The sequence below is a fragment of the Rhinolophus sinicus genome, chromosome 11 (genome assembly GCF_057876585.1).
Source record: "Rhinolophus sinicus isolate RSI-liver-muscle chromosome 11, RSI-T2T, whole genome shotgun sequence".
In the NCBI taxonomy this organism is placed as follows: Eukaryota; Metazoa; Chordata; class Mammalia; order Chiroptera; family Rhinolophidae; genus Rhinolophus; species Rhinolophus sinicus.
Window position 1 is genome coordinate 22,297,670 of NC_142511.1, and position 12,743 is coordinate 22,310,412.

General features: G+C 45.2%; 1 protein-coding gene across 3 annotated transcripts in view; it reads right to left on the reverse strand.

Annotated features, from left to right (window-relative positions):
• The window catches only part of SRGAP2 (SLIT-ROBO Rho GTPase activating protein 2), a 233,196-nt gene that overhangs the window by 62,369 nt on the left and 158,084 nt on the right, over positions 1-12,743 (reverse strand). For all 3 annotated transcript variants that reach the window (XM_019752457.3, XM_019752456.3, XM_019752460.3), the window contains exons 5-7: positions 11,418-11,480; positions 3,728-3,943; positions 3,009-3,137 (exon numbers count right to left, since the gene is read on the reverse strand). In XM_019752457.3, the coding sequence (XP_019608016.3) occupies positions 3,009-3,137; positions 3,728-3,943; positions 11,418-11,480 (408 nt within the window). The remainder of the gene's footprint in view (positions 1-3,008; positions 3,138-3,727; positions 3,944-11,417; positions 11,481-12,743) is intronic.

Here is a 12,743-nt window from a genome sequence, read left to right on the forward strand (position 1 = left end):
GCAGCAAGAAAAAGGAAAAAAACTACTGATACACGCAGTAACGTAGATGGAGCTCAAAAACATCATGCTGGGCAAAAGAAGCCAGATACAGAAAACACATGTGAACGTCTACAGCAGGCAAAACTAATTTCTGGTGAACGAACTCAGAACCGCGATTGCCTTGCAGAGGGGAACTGGCTGGGAAGAGAAAAGGCGAACTTTTTGAGGTGATGGAAATATCTTGCTAGAGATAGAGGTTATAAGGCTGTATGAATTTATCACAACTCTTGAAACTGTCACACTTCAGTTGTTATACGTAAATTCGATCTCATAACAGTATCAACAGGCACAAAAAGGAAAAAAATCTTGGATTAGGAAATCTTCTTCCTCCTCCTTCCATTGTTTTCTTCCTTCAATGAACACACGATGTACTCGGCTCTTTAGTGAGCACTGTGTGTATGCATTATGCATGTGTGCATGAAGGTAAGGAGAAGCCTTGGTTCCTGACCTCATCGAGCTTACAGAAGAGACTCAGAGACCTTCCTCTGTTAGTAGGGCGGTGACTCTCAAACTTTTCTTGACCTCCAACTCACAGTAAGAAATACATCTTACATTGTCTCACACACGCACGCATGCACATATGTGTACAGAAGCCCATGGGTGCTAATATAAGTTTCACCAAATAAAACTTAACCTTACTAGTGTGATGTACCCTGGTATTTTCTTTCCTATTCTATTCTAGTCTGGTCGATTCTATTCTAGTTTATTTATTAAAAAAACCAAGTCAACCCCATTGAAGTGGGTTCATGACTCCCTAATGGATCAGGACACGGTCCCAGGCCCCCTGGGCTTTCCTCTATCGCTGCAGCTAGCCAGTGACACAGAGATGATCTGTTTGAATGTCTAGGAATACCTCTAGGGCAGAAACTGTTTTATTCCTTTTGTACCAGTGATGCTGAGCACATACTGAATGTCCCAAATAACTATTTACTGAACAGTTATGAAGCAGAATAATGTTATCAGCCTTTTTTAAAGGGGTAATTAATCTGACTTCATCTCAGAAAAACAAACAACAAATAAAATAAAACAAGAGCAATTTTACTACCCGTGTGGCCTCGACCTGCTCACAGTAACCTAGACCCAGGCTTTGGCTGAGGCTGGCAGGCTTCTTTTTCATGACACTTCACCTGGCATCCTGTGAAGACAGGCTCTGGACATACTTTTTTTTTTTTTTTTGAGAATAAGGTGCAACATAGCTTGCTTCTTAGACTGATTTAATTAAAACACCTACTCACATCTCATCTATGGATTGCAAAGGTTGTGACTAACACAATTGCCCTGGGGACGACAGAAAGAGAAAAGGACAAACCAGTAGCAGATTGTGGTGGACTACAGTCTGATTTTTGTTTTTTTTAACCAAATGTGAGATAAATAGCAGACACTGAGCATAAGAAAGAAGTGATTCTCTTCCTCATGCTGACAACAGGCCTTTCTCCCAGTGAGGAGCCCTTCCCCTGAGGAGGAGAAAGGATCCTGTTTAGGGCTCTGACCTTCATTGAAGGACAGTGTTCAGATTGGCATCAACAAGCAGGGAGAACAAAGAGGCACCTGAACAGGGCTCAGGGCTCCACTTACCCAGTGAGACAATGACAGCCAGGGCATTAAGAGGCTGAAACCTACTGAACCAAAAATCCCTGGCGGAAGGGAGACAGGGCTCTGTATTTTAGAAAAGTTCCCCAAGCAACTCTGATGTGAGGCCACATTTAAGTACCAATGATCTAGTCCAATTCTTCAGTTTGCCAGAGGGGGGAGGGCAAAGGGAGAGACAAAATAAGAGTTCCAAAACAGCTCACTGACAAGCCCCAGATTACGCAGCTAGTTATGTAACAGTGGACCTTAGACCAGAACCCCGCGTGATTCTGTGAAGGATGGCAAGTTTGTTTGTGGAGAAACCAAGGCAAGCAGGCAAGTATGTGAGGTCTGGCCAGAGGCTTGCAAAACCCAGCTGCTGCCTGCTGGCAGCCAGAGGCAAACGTCAGGCCTCAGACAGGAGACTAGCCAGGCTCTGCCTGAAACCCTGGAAACTGGGATGCTGGTGCTAAGTCAGGTGGCTCCAGGCCCCTCGCTCTGATGACAGGAGGGAGAGGTGAGAAAAGGTGCACCCATGCAGCTTCACTCAGGACTGGCTCAGGAGCTGTGCCAGATGGAGTCTGCAGGTGGGAGGGATTGCAGGACTAACTACGTATAAAGGTTGAGGGGAAGCAGCAGGAGAAACAAGGCCAAAGCTGACCCATAAGGCCAAAGTGAAAAAAACTTATCCCTTGTTCCTGCCCCATGCAAAACACATGTGCCTACTGTCCTGTTTCTCTCATCATCTTCGTGCCATGTAAAAAGTACAGGCCACGTGTCGGCGGCATCTGGATACCTTCCTGACCAGCACCCTAATTTGCAGTGTAACTTTGGGCAGGTAACCCTCTTGACCCCTGGATTCCTCATCTACAAATTGAAAATCGTCATACTGATCCCAAAGGGTGATATGACAATGAGACAATACTGGGACACATGAAGTGTTATAGAAACGAAAGGTAAGCCATTCTAATTCGTGAGCTCTGCCATTCACCTCCACGTGCATGTAGCTGATCTAAGGGAGTATTTCCTGGGAGACAGAAGTGCACAGTGGCTACGAGCATGGGTTGGTAATCACACAGTGGCACAAGCATGGGTTGGCTACAAGCATGGGAGGTACAAATTGTGCCTCTGTCACTTATTCGCTGACTCTGGGTAAGTCATCTGAACTCTCTGAATTTTAATGGTTCCCTTTCAGGATTCTAGTGAGGACTGAAGGAGATAAAGTGTAAAGTGCTTCTCCTGGCACCTGGTACATGGCAAGCCCCTGAGGAGTCATGGCTACTTCCTTCATAACTGTTCTCACAGTGCTCTGAGATGCCTGAGCAACAGAACTGGGGACGCCGGGCCAGACCTCTGCAACCAGGCAGGAGGCACCCAGAACCCCCGCTTCAAGCACTTACATCAATAAGGTCAGACAGGTCGTGGATGTAGTACTTGAAGACAGACGCATTGGTTGCCTCCAAAGCCAGTAAGTACTCATTCCGGGCTTTAATGGCCTTCAGCTTATTCTCTGTGTACTTGGCTTGGCGCTGGAAAGGGAACAAAAGTTCAATTTTACTTTTTTTAAAAGGGGAGATTGTGCTCTAAAACATGAAAGTACAGTACATTCGAGAACCATAATTGTGCTGCTACTCCCTATGCGTGTCTGCCTTAAATTGGGTTCTAATTCTGGTTAATGAGACTCAAGGGCATAATGTAGATCAATCCAGGACAGGTTAATGAGGCTCCCTACTTTAGATACGTGGCCCATTTTGGTTCTATCTGCAAATACCATTCTTCATCCTTGCACGGCCACCCTGATGGGAGTGTCACTACCTCTGCCCCTGAGTACCTGACACATGAAGCCAAACCCTGGGTCGATAGTCCCCTCCCAGGCTTAGGAAAGATCACTGCTGTTCCTTATTTATCTGCTACAGGTGAAAAGCTGGGAGCCCACAGGCCCAACTTCTTCCAATACCTCGGATTCCTTCCAGGACAGATAGCAAGGACTCACTTTTTGCCATTAGGGACTAGAGGAAGCCAGAGCTTCCTGCTCTTCACAGCACCTACTGGGAAATTCCTATCAGTCCCGACTTCCAGAATGTTCCTCTCCAGCCGTTACCAATGCCGAGGCACGTACCTTCTCCTTCATCTTCTCAATCTTCTTCACTGAGCTCCTCCGGACGTGCTTCTCCTCAATGCGGACGTTGGACGAGGAGTCTGGGGAGCGAGGGGTCTGCCGGTCCTCCTGCTTCACCGATTTGCCGATTTGCTTCTCCTCCTGCTTCTCCGCCTCCTTCAGCTTGCTCTGAGCGCTGATGCTGTCCGCGTTGTACATGTGGTATGTCTTCATGACCTGCAAGACAGCCCCCACCCCAGCCCAGAGGTCAAGCCGATGGCTCATTTCGCTGCTTTGCAGACTAACACTCAGCTGGGCCTCCTTCCCATGAAGCAATAGCCTCATACCCTGAAGGGGAAAATGTGGAAGTGTTTGGAGGGTCTCTAGCATCATATACCCTATTACATATTAAAGACCACTCCAAAGCACAGGAAAGCAGGATTTGAACGGAGCCAACATGTCTTATTATTAAAATGACTTCATGTCTTCTATCATGTATGATTTACTTTTATTTATTAACATTTGTAATCATTACTCTTTTATATTGGCCAAGTAATTTCTATCGCTTAGTCATCTTCCAATACCAAGCAGACAGCGAGCACCACCACCACTCAGACCCCAGGGAAACGCCTGGTTAGGAACCCTGAAGAGGGCAGCACAGCCTGCAGGGTAACGTACACTCTGTGGACCTTTCCGATATAGAACGGGGAAGAGGAAAAGCCTCCAAAAGCTCTTTCTAGTGGCCTACCGTCCTGGGGCTGTGCCTGGTCTGCTTACTCCAGATCAACGCTGCTCTCTCACAGCAACTAGAAAAGCAGCAGCAGGAATAATGGCAGCTCTCATTTCCCGAGCACTTACTATATTCCCAGCTTTGTACCAAGTGCTACGTACACATTTTCTCATTTCATCCTTGCAGCAACCCTGTGGTCTAGAAGACAACCCTGTGAAGACTACAAACCTGCACACTAATTCGAGGAAGAACCTGAGAAGGAATAAAACCCCCAGGAAGTGAAGCTGGCGTTGCTGCAGGAAGGAAGTAGTATAAAAAGAGAGGGATGCAAGTTTCCAATTTTTTATCAAAGTAACTCTGTGGGAGTCCAATCCCTTTTCTTAAGAGGCAGGGAAGCCTGGAACTTGGGTTTGTTTCCAACCCTCCCAAACATACTACTTCCAGGCACAAGGTGCCTGCTCTTCCCCGCTAGAGTTTTCCGTTTCCACACAGGGAGCCTCTAACTTCTATGTGCGAGTTAAAAATGCTTGACAACAAACCAAGCAAGCTGAAGTTCAAGAGTGCTGACACTCTGATGCCATGAGATTTCTCTGAGATGGAGAATTAGAGAGTGTAGGAGCTGGGGTGTGTGTGTGGGGGGCGGAGGTGGAGGCTGAACAACAGAAGAGAGCAAGGGTATTAACATAAATAATAATCCCTACCACTCAGCACATGCTGTGTGTCGGGGGCTTTACGTACATAACCTCGTTTAATCCTCACAATAACTCAACGAAAGATGTGTTACCATTTCCACTTTTACAGATGAGGAAACTGAGACTCAAAGAGATTAACTCACACCCAAGGTCACACAGCTGGCAAATGGCACAATCGGGATTCAAACCCAAGTCTGTCTGACCACAAACCCCACATTCTTAGCCACTAAGCACTGGTGTTTCTCCTCTACGTGGGACCAGAACTGGATTTGTTGTGAAGAAAGGTTAAGTTTAGACAAGAGAAGCTTGAAAAGAGAAACTGGTTTCATTTATGAACTAAAGTTAGATCAGTGCTGTCAACTGGGGGTTAATTTGGCCCCCAGGGGACATTTGGTAATGTCTGGAGACATTTTTAATTGTCACACTTGGAGCTTGCTACTGGCATGTTGTAGACAGAGGCGAGGGATGCTGCTAAACACCTTACGCCAGGGTAGTTCCCACAGCAAAGCATTATCTGGCCCACAATGTCCATGGTGCCAGGGTGGACAAGTCCAGAGTTAGAGGGCCTCTGTGAGTATAATTCCTTCAGATCAGCTGGAGGTGGAGGAAGGAGTAAACAATACTGGGACACTGACAAAATCCAAGTACACTGGAGTTTAAATAATGTCTCATTTTGGATACAGGATGTGTAAAATCAGCTTCACCTTATTCTGAGCCTGACACCATTTCCCACAAGTAGGAGAGCTACTCTGTATATTCTCTATCCAGGAGAATTGATATTTATCATAGACAGCACTGAAACCTTTCTAGGTAATTCCAATGGTCTCCAGGTTTCCAGGTTGCCTAGGGTGCCAGAAAGAGGCACCGGGCTGCCTGGCTGAAGGAGGGCAGGCAGGGGGCTCCTTTTCCTCTCCTTTCACCTGAACGTGACCACGAGACTCAAAAGCTCGCGTGAACAGTCATAAAAGTGAATGATTTTTTAAGAAAGTGATTTTCTATTTCATGAAGATGCATACTCAATAGATAGGAAACACTATGATAAGCACAAGAGACAAAAAAGAGCTAGAAAAAAATAGTGCCAACCAGAAAACACATGACATAATACGAATCAACAACTTATGTTGCTCCTGTCCCCTAAAGAACTTAAAGAACTCTCTTCAAAAGAGTAAAACACTACCTTATCTAAGAAACTATAAATTCCTAAGGTAAGCACCACTTCTTTTGTGTTTTCTTCTCTTCTCCACAGTTGGGAAACATGTCATGTAGACAGTGGTAGTTTTATAATCAATGTTGTTGCCCAAATGACTTAATGACACTGAATCTCTCTGTGGAAACACAGAAGTGAAACCTATGTCCTCCAACTCAAGGGAAAACTGAGGTAACCAAAGGCTGAAGCTTGCATAAGTGATGTCAAAACAATTGGAGAAATAGGACTTGGAGAAATATACATAGTGAGGCAAATACAAACTAGGGGAAAAACTCAGAAATCTAAATTTAGAAGAGAATTACGAAGACAATTAACTTTACTTGGAAAAACTAACTATTGAATTCATGTCTTTAGCTCTGCTCCTTCCCTAAGCCACACTAAAACAATGAAAAAGAGTTTTCATTATTATTATTTTTAGGTATAAATTGAGGAAAACAGAAAGAATAAAAGTGGAAGATGAAAAGCCAGAGGCAAGTAGTAACCGACTTACTGAACGCTAAATCAGAAGTAGGGAGAGCCAGGAAGCAACAAGACTTATGTCACAGAACCCCTAAGAGGAATTGGTGGCAGTGGGATGAAGGTGGGGCTGAAAACCAGAGAAATCACTGAAAACCTGAGACTGAAATCATTGAAAACCTGAGAAAACATCAGACTCCCAGATCCCATCCCTCCCGCTCCGCAGTGGAAGATCAGCGGTTTATACTCTGAGGGAGGGTCTGTGGACTGGGGACACCGGCTGAGCTGAGGATGGTGATACTGAACTTAAACCCGGAGGAGCAACTGAAAATAATATAATGCATGTTGAGATGGCCCAGGCCTCTTCACAACTCGGCCCCCAGACACAGGAGGGAGATCAGAAGTGCCTTGTCTGAGGAATCTGACTATGCAAGATACAAGACCTAGAAAAACCGTTATCAAGGCTTCCCAAGAACATAGTCCAGTCAGATCACCCTACAGTAAAGGCCACGGTTGACACAGAACTTCCAGTCAGCTTTTCAGTGCCTCACTTTAAAATATAAGCAGGCCCTAAGATTATCAGGCTTTTAAGGAAAATATCTAACATGAAAGACCAAGGACCAAACAAGCAATTTAGAGGAAACAAAGTATACAGAAAGAAAATTTCAAAAACAATCCATCAATAATATCTCTAGAGAGATCAACGAGAAATGAGAAGGCATGCATCATGAGACAAGAACAGGATACAACAGAAAAAGGAACACTTAGAGAACAGTAAACAAGCTCTTGGCAATTAAGATTCAACGCAAGAATCTCTCCAGGGAGCCTGGCATCATGGCCGTCCTCTGTGCAGACATGTATTTTACTTGCTGCTTTATTTTTCTGTATCTGCTATTAAAAACTAAATGCCTTGCGTTCAGGGACATCTCTTACTTGTCTTTGTATCCCTAGGACCTAGTGCTGGAGACACAGGTAAGCAGAGCTGGGGGACTATTAACTGACACTGTTGCAAGACAGCAGGTGCTAAATACCAGTCTGAAGTGGCTCTGCCAGCAGACAGCTGCTACACCAAATCCAGGGGACTATACTCAGGGGGAGTACAGAAGCATGAAACCTCAGGGGCACCAACGGCCCCCGTGCTCCGACACCGCTTCTTTCTCTCTCAATTCTAGGGCTTCCTTGACTCTTCTTACTTAGCCAATCCATGGGGCTTCAATGCCACCACATACAATCCTTCCTGGTGTGTGTGTGTGTGTGTGTGTGTGTGTGTGTGTGTGTGTGTGTGTGTGTGTATAGGGGGCTTGCCTGGATTTTCCAGATACAGCCTCTGAGTACAACTGAGGCAGCGAATTCCACAGTTCCTTGGGAAGTAGTGTGATACAACTTCAAAGACATTCCTGGATCATCAGTTGTAAAATAAAAACCACTTAAGCCATGGCCTACTGCTCGTTATGGGGCAAAAAAACACATGGAGGAGAATGCACGCTGGGATTGTTCTCTGAGTAGCAGCTGTGGGAAGCGGCCCCTGGCACAGAAGCCAAGTCAGGGAAATCCAAGTCCCTTCAGACAGCAAAGAGGAAGGCACAGAGGGGCAGCTGGCCACTTGTGGTGGGAGTCTGGGCCTCTTACCCAAAGGCATCTGCACTTGGGAACACCTGGGCACTGCCCATTGGATCATCAAGGTTCAAAAGCACTTACATGATCAACCCTTGGGTAATCCATCTCCCAAAAAGTATTCATGGCCATTAGGGGCACATGCAAGGTAAGAGGAGCACGAATATGGTGGCTCCTTATAACCTTGATTTCCCTTATCCCAGGCCCCAAAATCACTTTTGTTGCCTATAGCATCACTGAAATGAGACACCTGTACGCCTTCCTGAAGAGCAAGTGAGGGGAAAGGTCCTTATAAGAAGCCCTCCCTTGGTACAGGGAGGGAGAGGGGGAGAGATTATGGAGCAAGTAAGTAGTTTCCCAAAGCCAGCATACAATGCTCCGAAGTTCCCACTTGGTGAAACCACTGTCCCATGTAGGGTGACCAATGGGTCTGGTTTACCCAGGGTTTTCCTGGGTCAACACTGACATTCTCACGTCCCAGGTAGCCCTTCAGTCCTAGGCAAACCACGGTAGTTGGTCACCCTAATGCCGTGGTGCTTTATTCAGAGCAGTCCTATGCTTTTCTCACCCTCCAGAAGAAACAACCCACAATTCTGTTCTCTGAACTTGCTAATGGCTTATAGAATCTGCAAACTCATTTGCCCTTAATTGTAGTCTGATATTTCAGGAAGTATGATTCCTCCAGTGCCCGTACCCCCCAGGATATGGAGATACCAGTACACGGAGAGTGTGGAGACCTGGGTCACGGAGGTTAGACACAACCTCCAAGATCACACAGCTAGTGGTGGACCCAGTAGAGTCTGGGGTGCCGAATCCAGGAGACCTAGTTACTACATCAGAGTTTTGCAATCTTGGTACAATTGACATTTTAGGCCAGATAATTCTTTGTTGGGGGTGGGGGGGAGCTGCCATGTGCAATTCAAGATTTTAGTCGCATTCTGCTCTCCAGCACTCCCACCACAATTGTGACAACCAAACATGTCTGCAGACATTGTCTAATGTCCCTTTGGGGAAAAAGTCACCCTGCTTGAGAATCACTGTACCAGAGAATCATTGTCTTCTCTGGAACTTTCCAGTGTCCTCTCTTCTTTTTCTTCCCCATTGCCTAACAGGAAAATATCACATTTTATTTTGCCCTTGGACAGAGCATGCGTGTGTGGCAATTCACCTAAAGGCAGGGAATACCACGCTCAGCCAATTCTCAGTTTGCACACCAGGGGGAAGATTTTGTGATCTGCGCTGTCTGTGGCCTAACATACAGTAAAGCCCTGGCCATGGGTGGATTGTCTGAAGACGGCTGTGTGAGGTACCAGCGAGCTCAGCCCTCTTCAGACCAGAGCAGCAAGTGCCACTTAACACAAATTATACCCTTTCACTTATTATTATTATTATTGTTTTAAATCTGAGCATTATTAGGAGATCGAGGACTCTAAGTAACACTAACAGATCCCCAGACACTGTTCTTCCTCTGCTGCTTTGGGTCCCACCGCAAAATTGGGGCGCTGGGTTTGAGTTAGTTTGGGGTTTTCTGGTTATCCAACCTACTCCTCCCCAGAAACAGCAAACAACAGAGCCAAGACGCTTGCAGGAAAATAAAAGGATTCATGTAATGACTACGTGTATCATTGTCTATCTTAGTGAATTCTTTGCAGGAGAGAGGAGTGATAATAGCTCTTCTTAGTACCTAGAAGATGCTCTAACAATAAAGAACAGAAGCAAAACAGTAACAAGGGGCTTCAGGAAACTCATCCAGTCTGAAAATGGTCCACACCAACATGCTTCTATTTTTAGAAAGCCTTAACTTCATTTGAAAGAAATGAAAACTTGGGAGCGAAACCAAAGGGTACTCTCTATCTACGTGGCTTCAGAGCAGGAGACTCATAGAGTAGAAATTCCAAACAAATTGCGCGTCACTGGAGACAAGTCTGATGAGTCCTCTACCCTATTTACTTGCTTAACAGTTGCCATGACAAAATGGCCACACCTAGAGTTTTGGATCAAGAACATGGAATTCTCTGATCTCAAATGCCTGGGATGCATGTTACCACTGCCTGTCTTCTCATGAATTAAAAAACAAGAAAAAAGAAAAAACAATGCAGTGAATAAGCAAGTGACATCTGATTTCAACACAGGAAATCAATTTCACCTCTGAAACAGGATGGGGCAACCCTGCAGAAGGACACAAAGGCCTGGCCCAGCGGGAGAAGGGGCCCTGGAAGGCTTTAGCTACACAATTAAATATTCCCTGTATGGCGTCAGGAATTTCTTTGGTGTGCATGTGTGTTTTAATTATACTTAAGGAAACGTGGCTGGGGAAGCATCACCACCACTCCCTCCCAGTGCAGGAAGAAACACTCCTCGGCCATAGGCATCACGTGCTTGAAGCACCAGTCATTTCCAATTAGATTGTGTCTTTTTCTCCAAGCCCGAAGCCTGCCTCTTCGCTGAGCTTTGGCCTTTATAAAAGGGGATTGATACAGGGGATCATGGGATTGATACAAAGCTCTCTCTGACTGGACCGGTCCCTCATATCACGGGCACTTAGGACTCTGTGCTTCCCTCTAAGACGCCTGCTTTAGTCTCAAACAGGTAGATCAATCCAAGAACTGATGCAAAACCTGGAACCATAAATCCTTTCCAACACGCACATATTAACGGGACATGGCAGGCTTTGTTCCTTGCCATTAGCTTCGGGGTCCCTGGTTTGCTAATGGGGGTCAGTTGTGCTGGCAACCTAGTCCTTGGATGGTCTCTAGCAATTATGCCCCAAATGAAGCTAGACTTAGCTGGCCCAGCTGAGAAGGGATCTTTTTGTGAGAAAGTGGGTTTTTTGGCTCATTCAGGTTTGAAAATAAGAGTGTGAAAGAAGAGATGGGTGGAGACACCCCCAATGGGGACCATGCACTGTCCTCAACCTCAGCTCAGTTCTGTTGCTGACGTGACTATAGCGACAAGCTGCCAAATGCTGCTTCCCACTGCTTGTTAAAGAGCCAGGCAACCCATCTGATTTACCGAGTAGAGTTCATTCAGGACCTTCATCAAATCATCTTGGAGCTGCTGGCCGACTTCTTTACTCTGCAAAGAAAGAGGAATGAAGGTTAATTGGGAAACAGAAGGAGGCAGGAGGTGGGCAACAAAGTCAAGAGCAGCATTGGCTTTACAAATAACACAGACTCAATTAAGGCCCATTATTTAATCCAGCAAATCAGATAACCACTCCGATCAGACCCAATTATGGGCAGATTACTCAAAGGTTTTAATAAAATGAAATGTGCCCCTTCTATAGCAAAGCGATGGCAATCGTGTAGAGGGAAAATGGGTTGTAGCCTTTGATTTTTCAATTGGTCTCCAAAGAGCAGGCCTGAAAACCACATCCTACTAGCAACTGTTGTTAGGTGGAACAAGCTTTCTAGGAGACACAGAGTCAAGCATTCCTGAGAATTGTGGAGGAAAGTGAGATGAGAAAGAGGATGAGACAGGAAGGAGTATATAAACATGTGAGGACTTCTAAGCATCTAACTAAGTAGGAACCTCCAAGCAGGAAGGAATTAGACCTCTTACTTGCTTTATCTCTACCCCAAACTCCCAGGACAGTGGTACCTCACAAATGACTGGTTGCGACATTAGCTAATGCTACTTGATTCTGATAATATATGTTAAGGGGTCTCCAACAGGTTAATCCCAAGCGGTGGTGGCTCTCAGGTTCTTTGTTGCTGCCACCCAGGGCTGGCATCTAACTACACAGAGAATAGTAGAAATAGAAAAGAATGAGGAACCAGGAAGGAAGAGCCACACCTATATACTGAGTGTTTTATGCCAAGCCCAAGAGAGCGGGGATAATCACTGACTGGCATCACTGGGTCATTGAGAGGGGAAGCCCTTGTTTTATCTTCTGCCAGCTCCTTCTAGTTCTTTTCTACTAAAAATCAGATACCAACAATGCTTCTAACCTTGGCCAGCTCGGCTCCCAGGCAAATAAAGGAAGAGGTCTTATAGGTCAGACACCTGATCACTTAGGATCTTGCTATTTTTCAAGACGTATGACTTTAAAAATATATATATTTTTCTGACAACAAAAGGAATGTTTATTGTAACAAATAAAACAACTGCAGAAAATGTCAAAAAACAGTAACTCGTAATTCCTACCATTAAGAAATCACCACTCTAGACTTTGTTATGTATTTTTCTAATCTTCTATGATTTCTATGACACTGAGATTACAACATACATACTGTAAATTTATTTAAACCTATGTTGTGAACTTTTCCCTACGTATTATTTTTCTATAACATCACAATAGACTATATTGCCGTAGCTCCTATTCTTGGACATTTGACT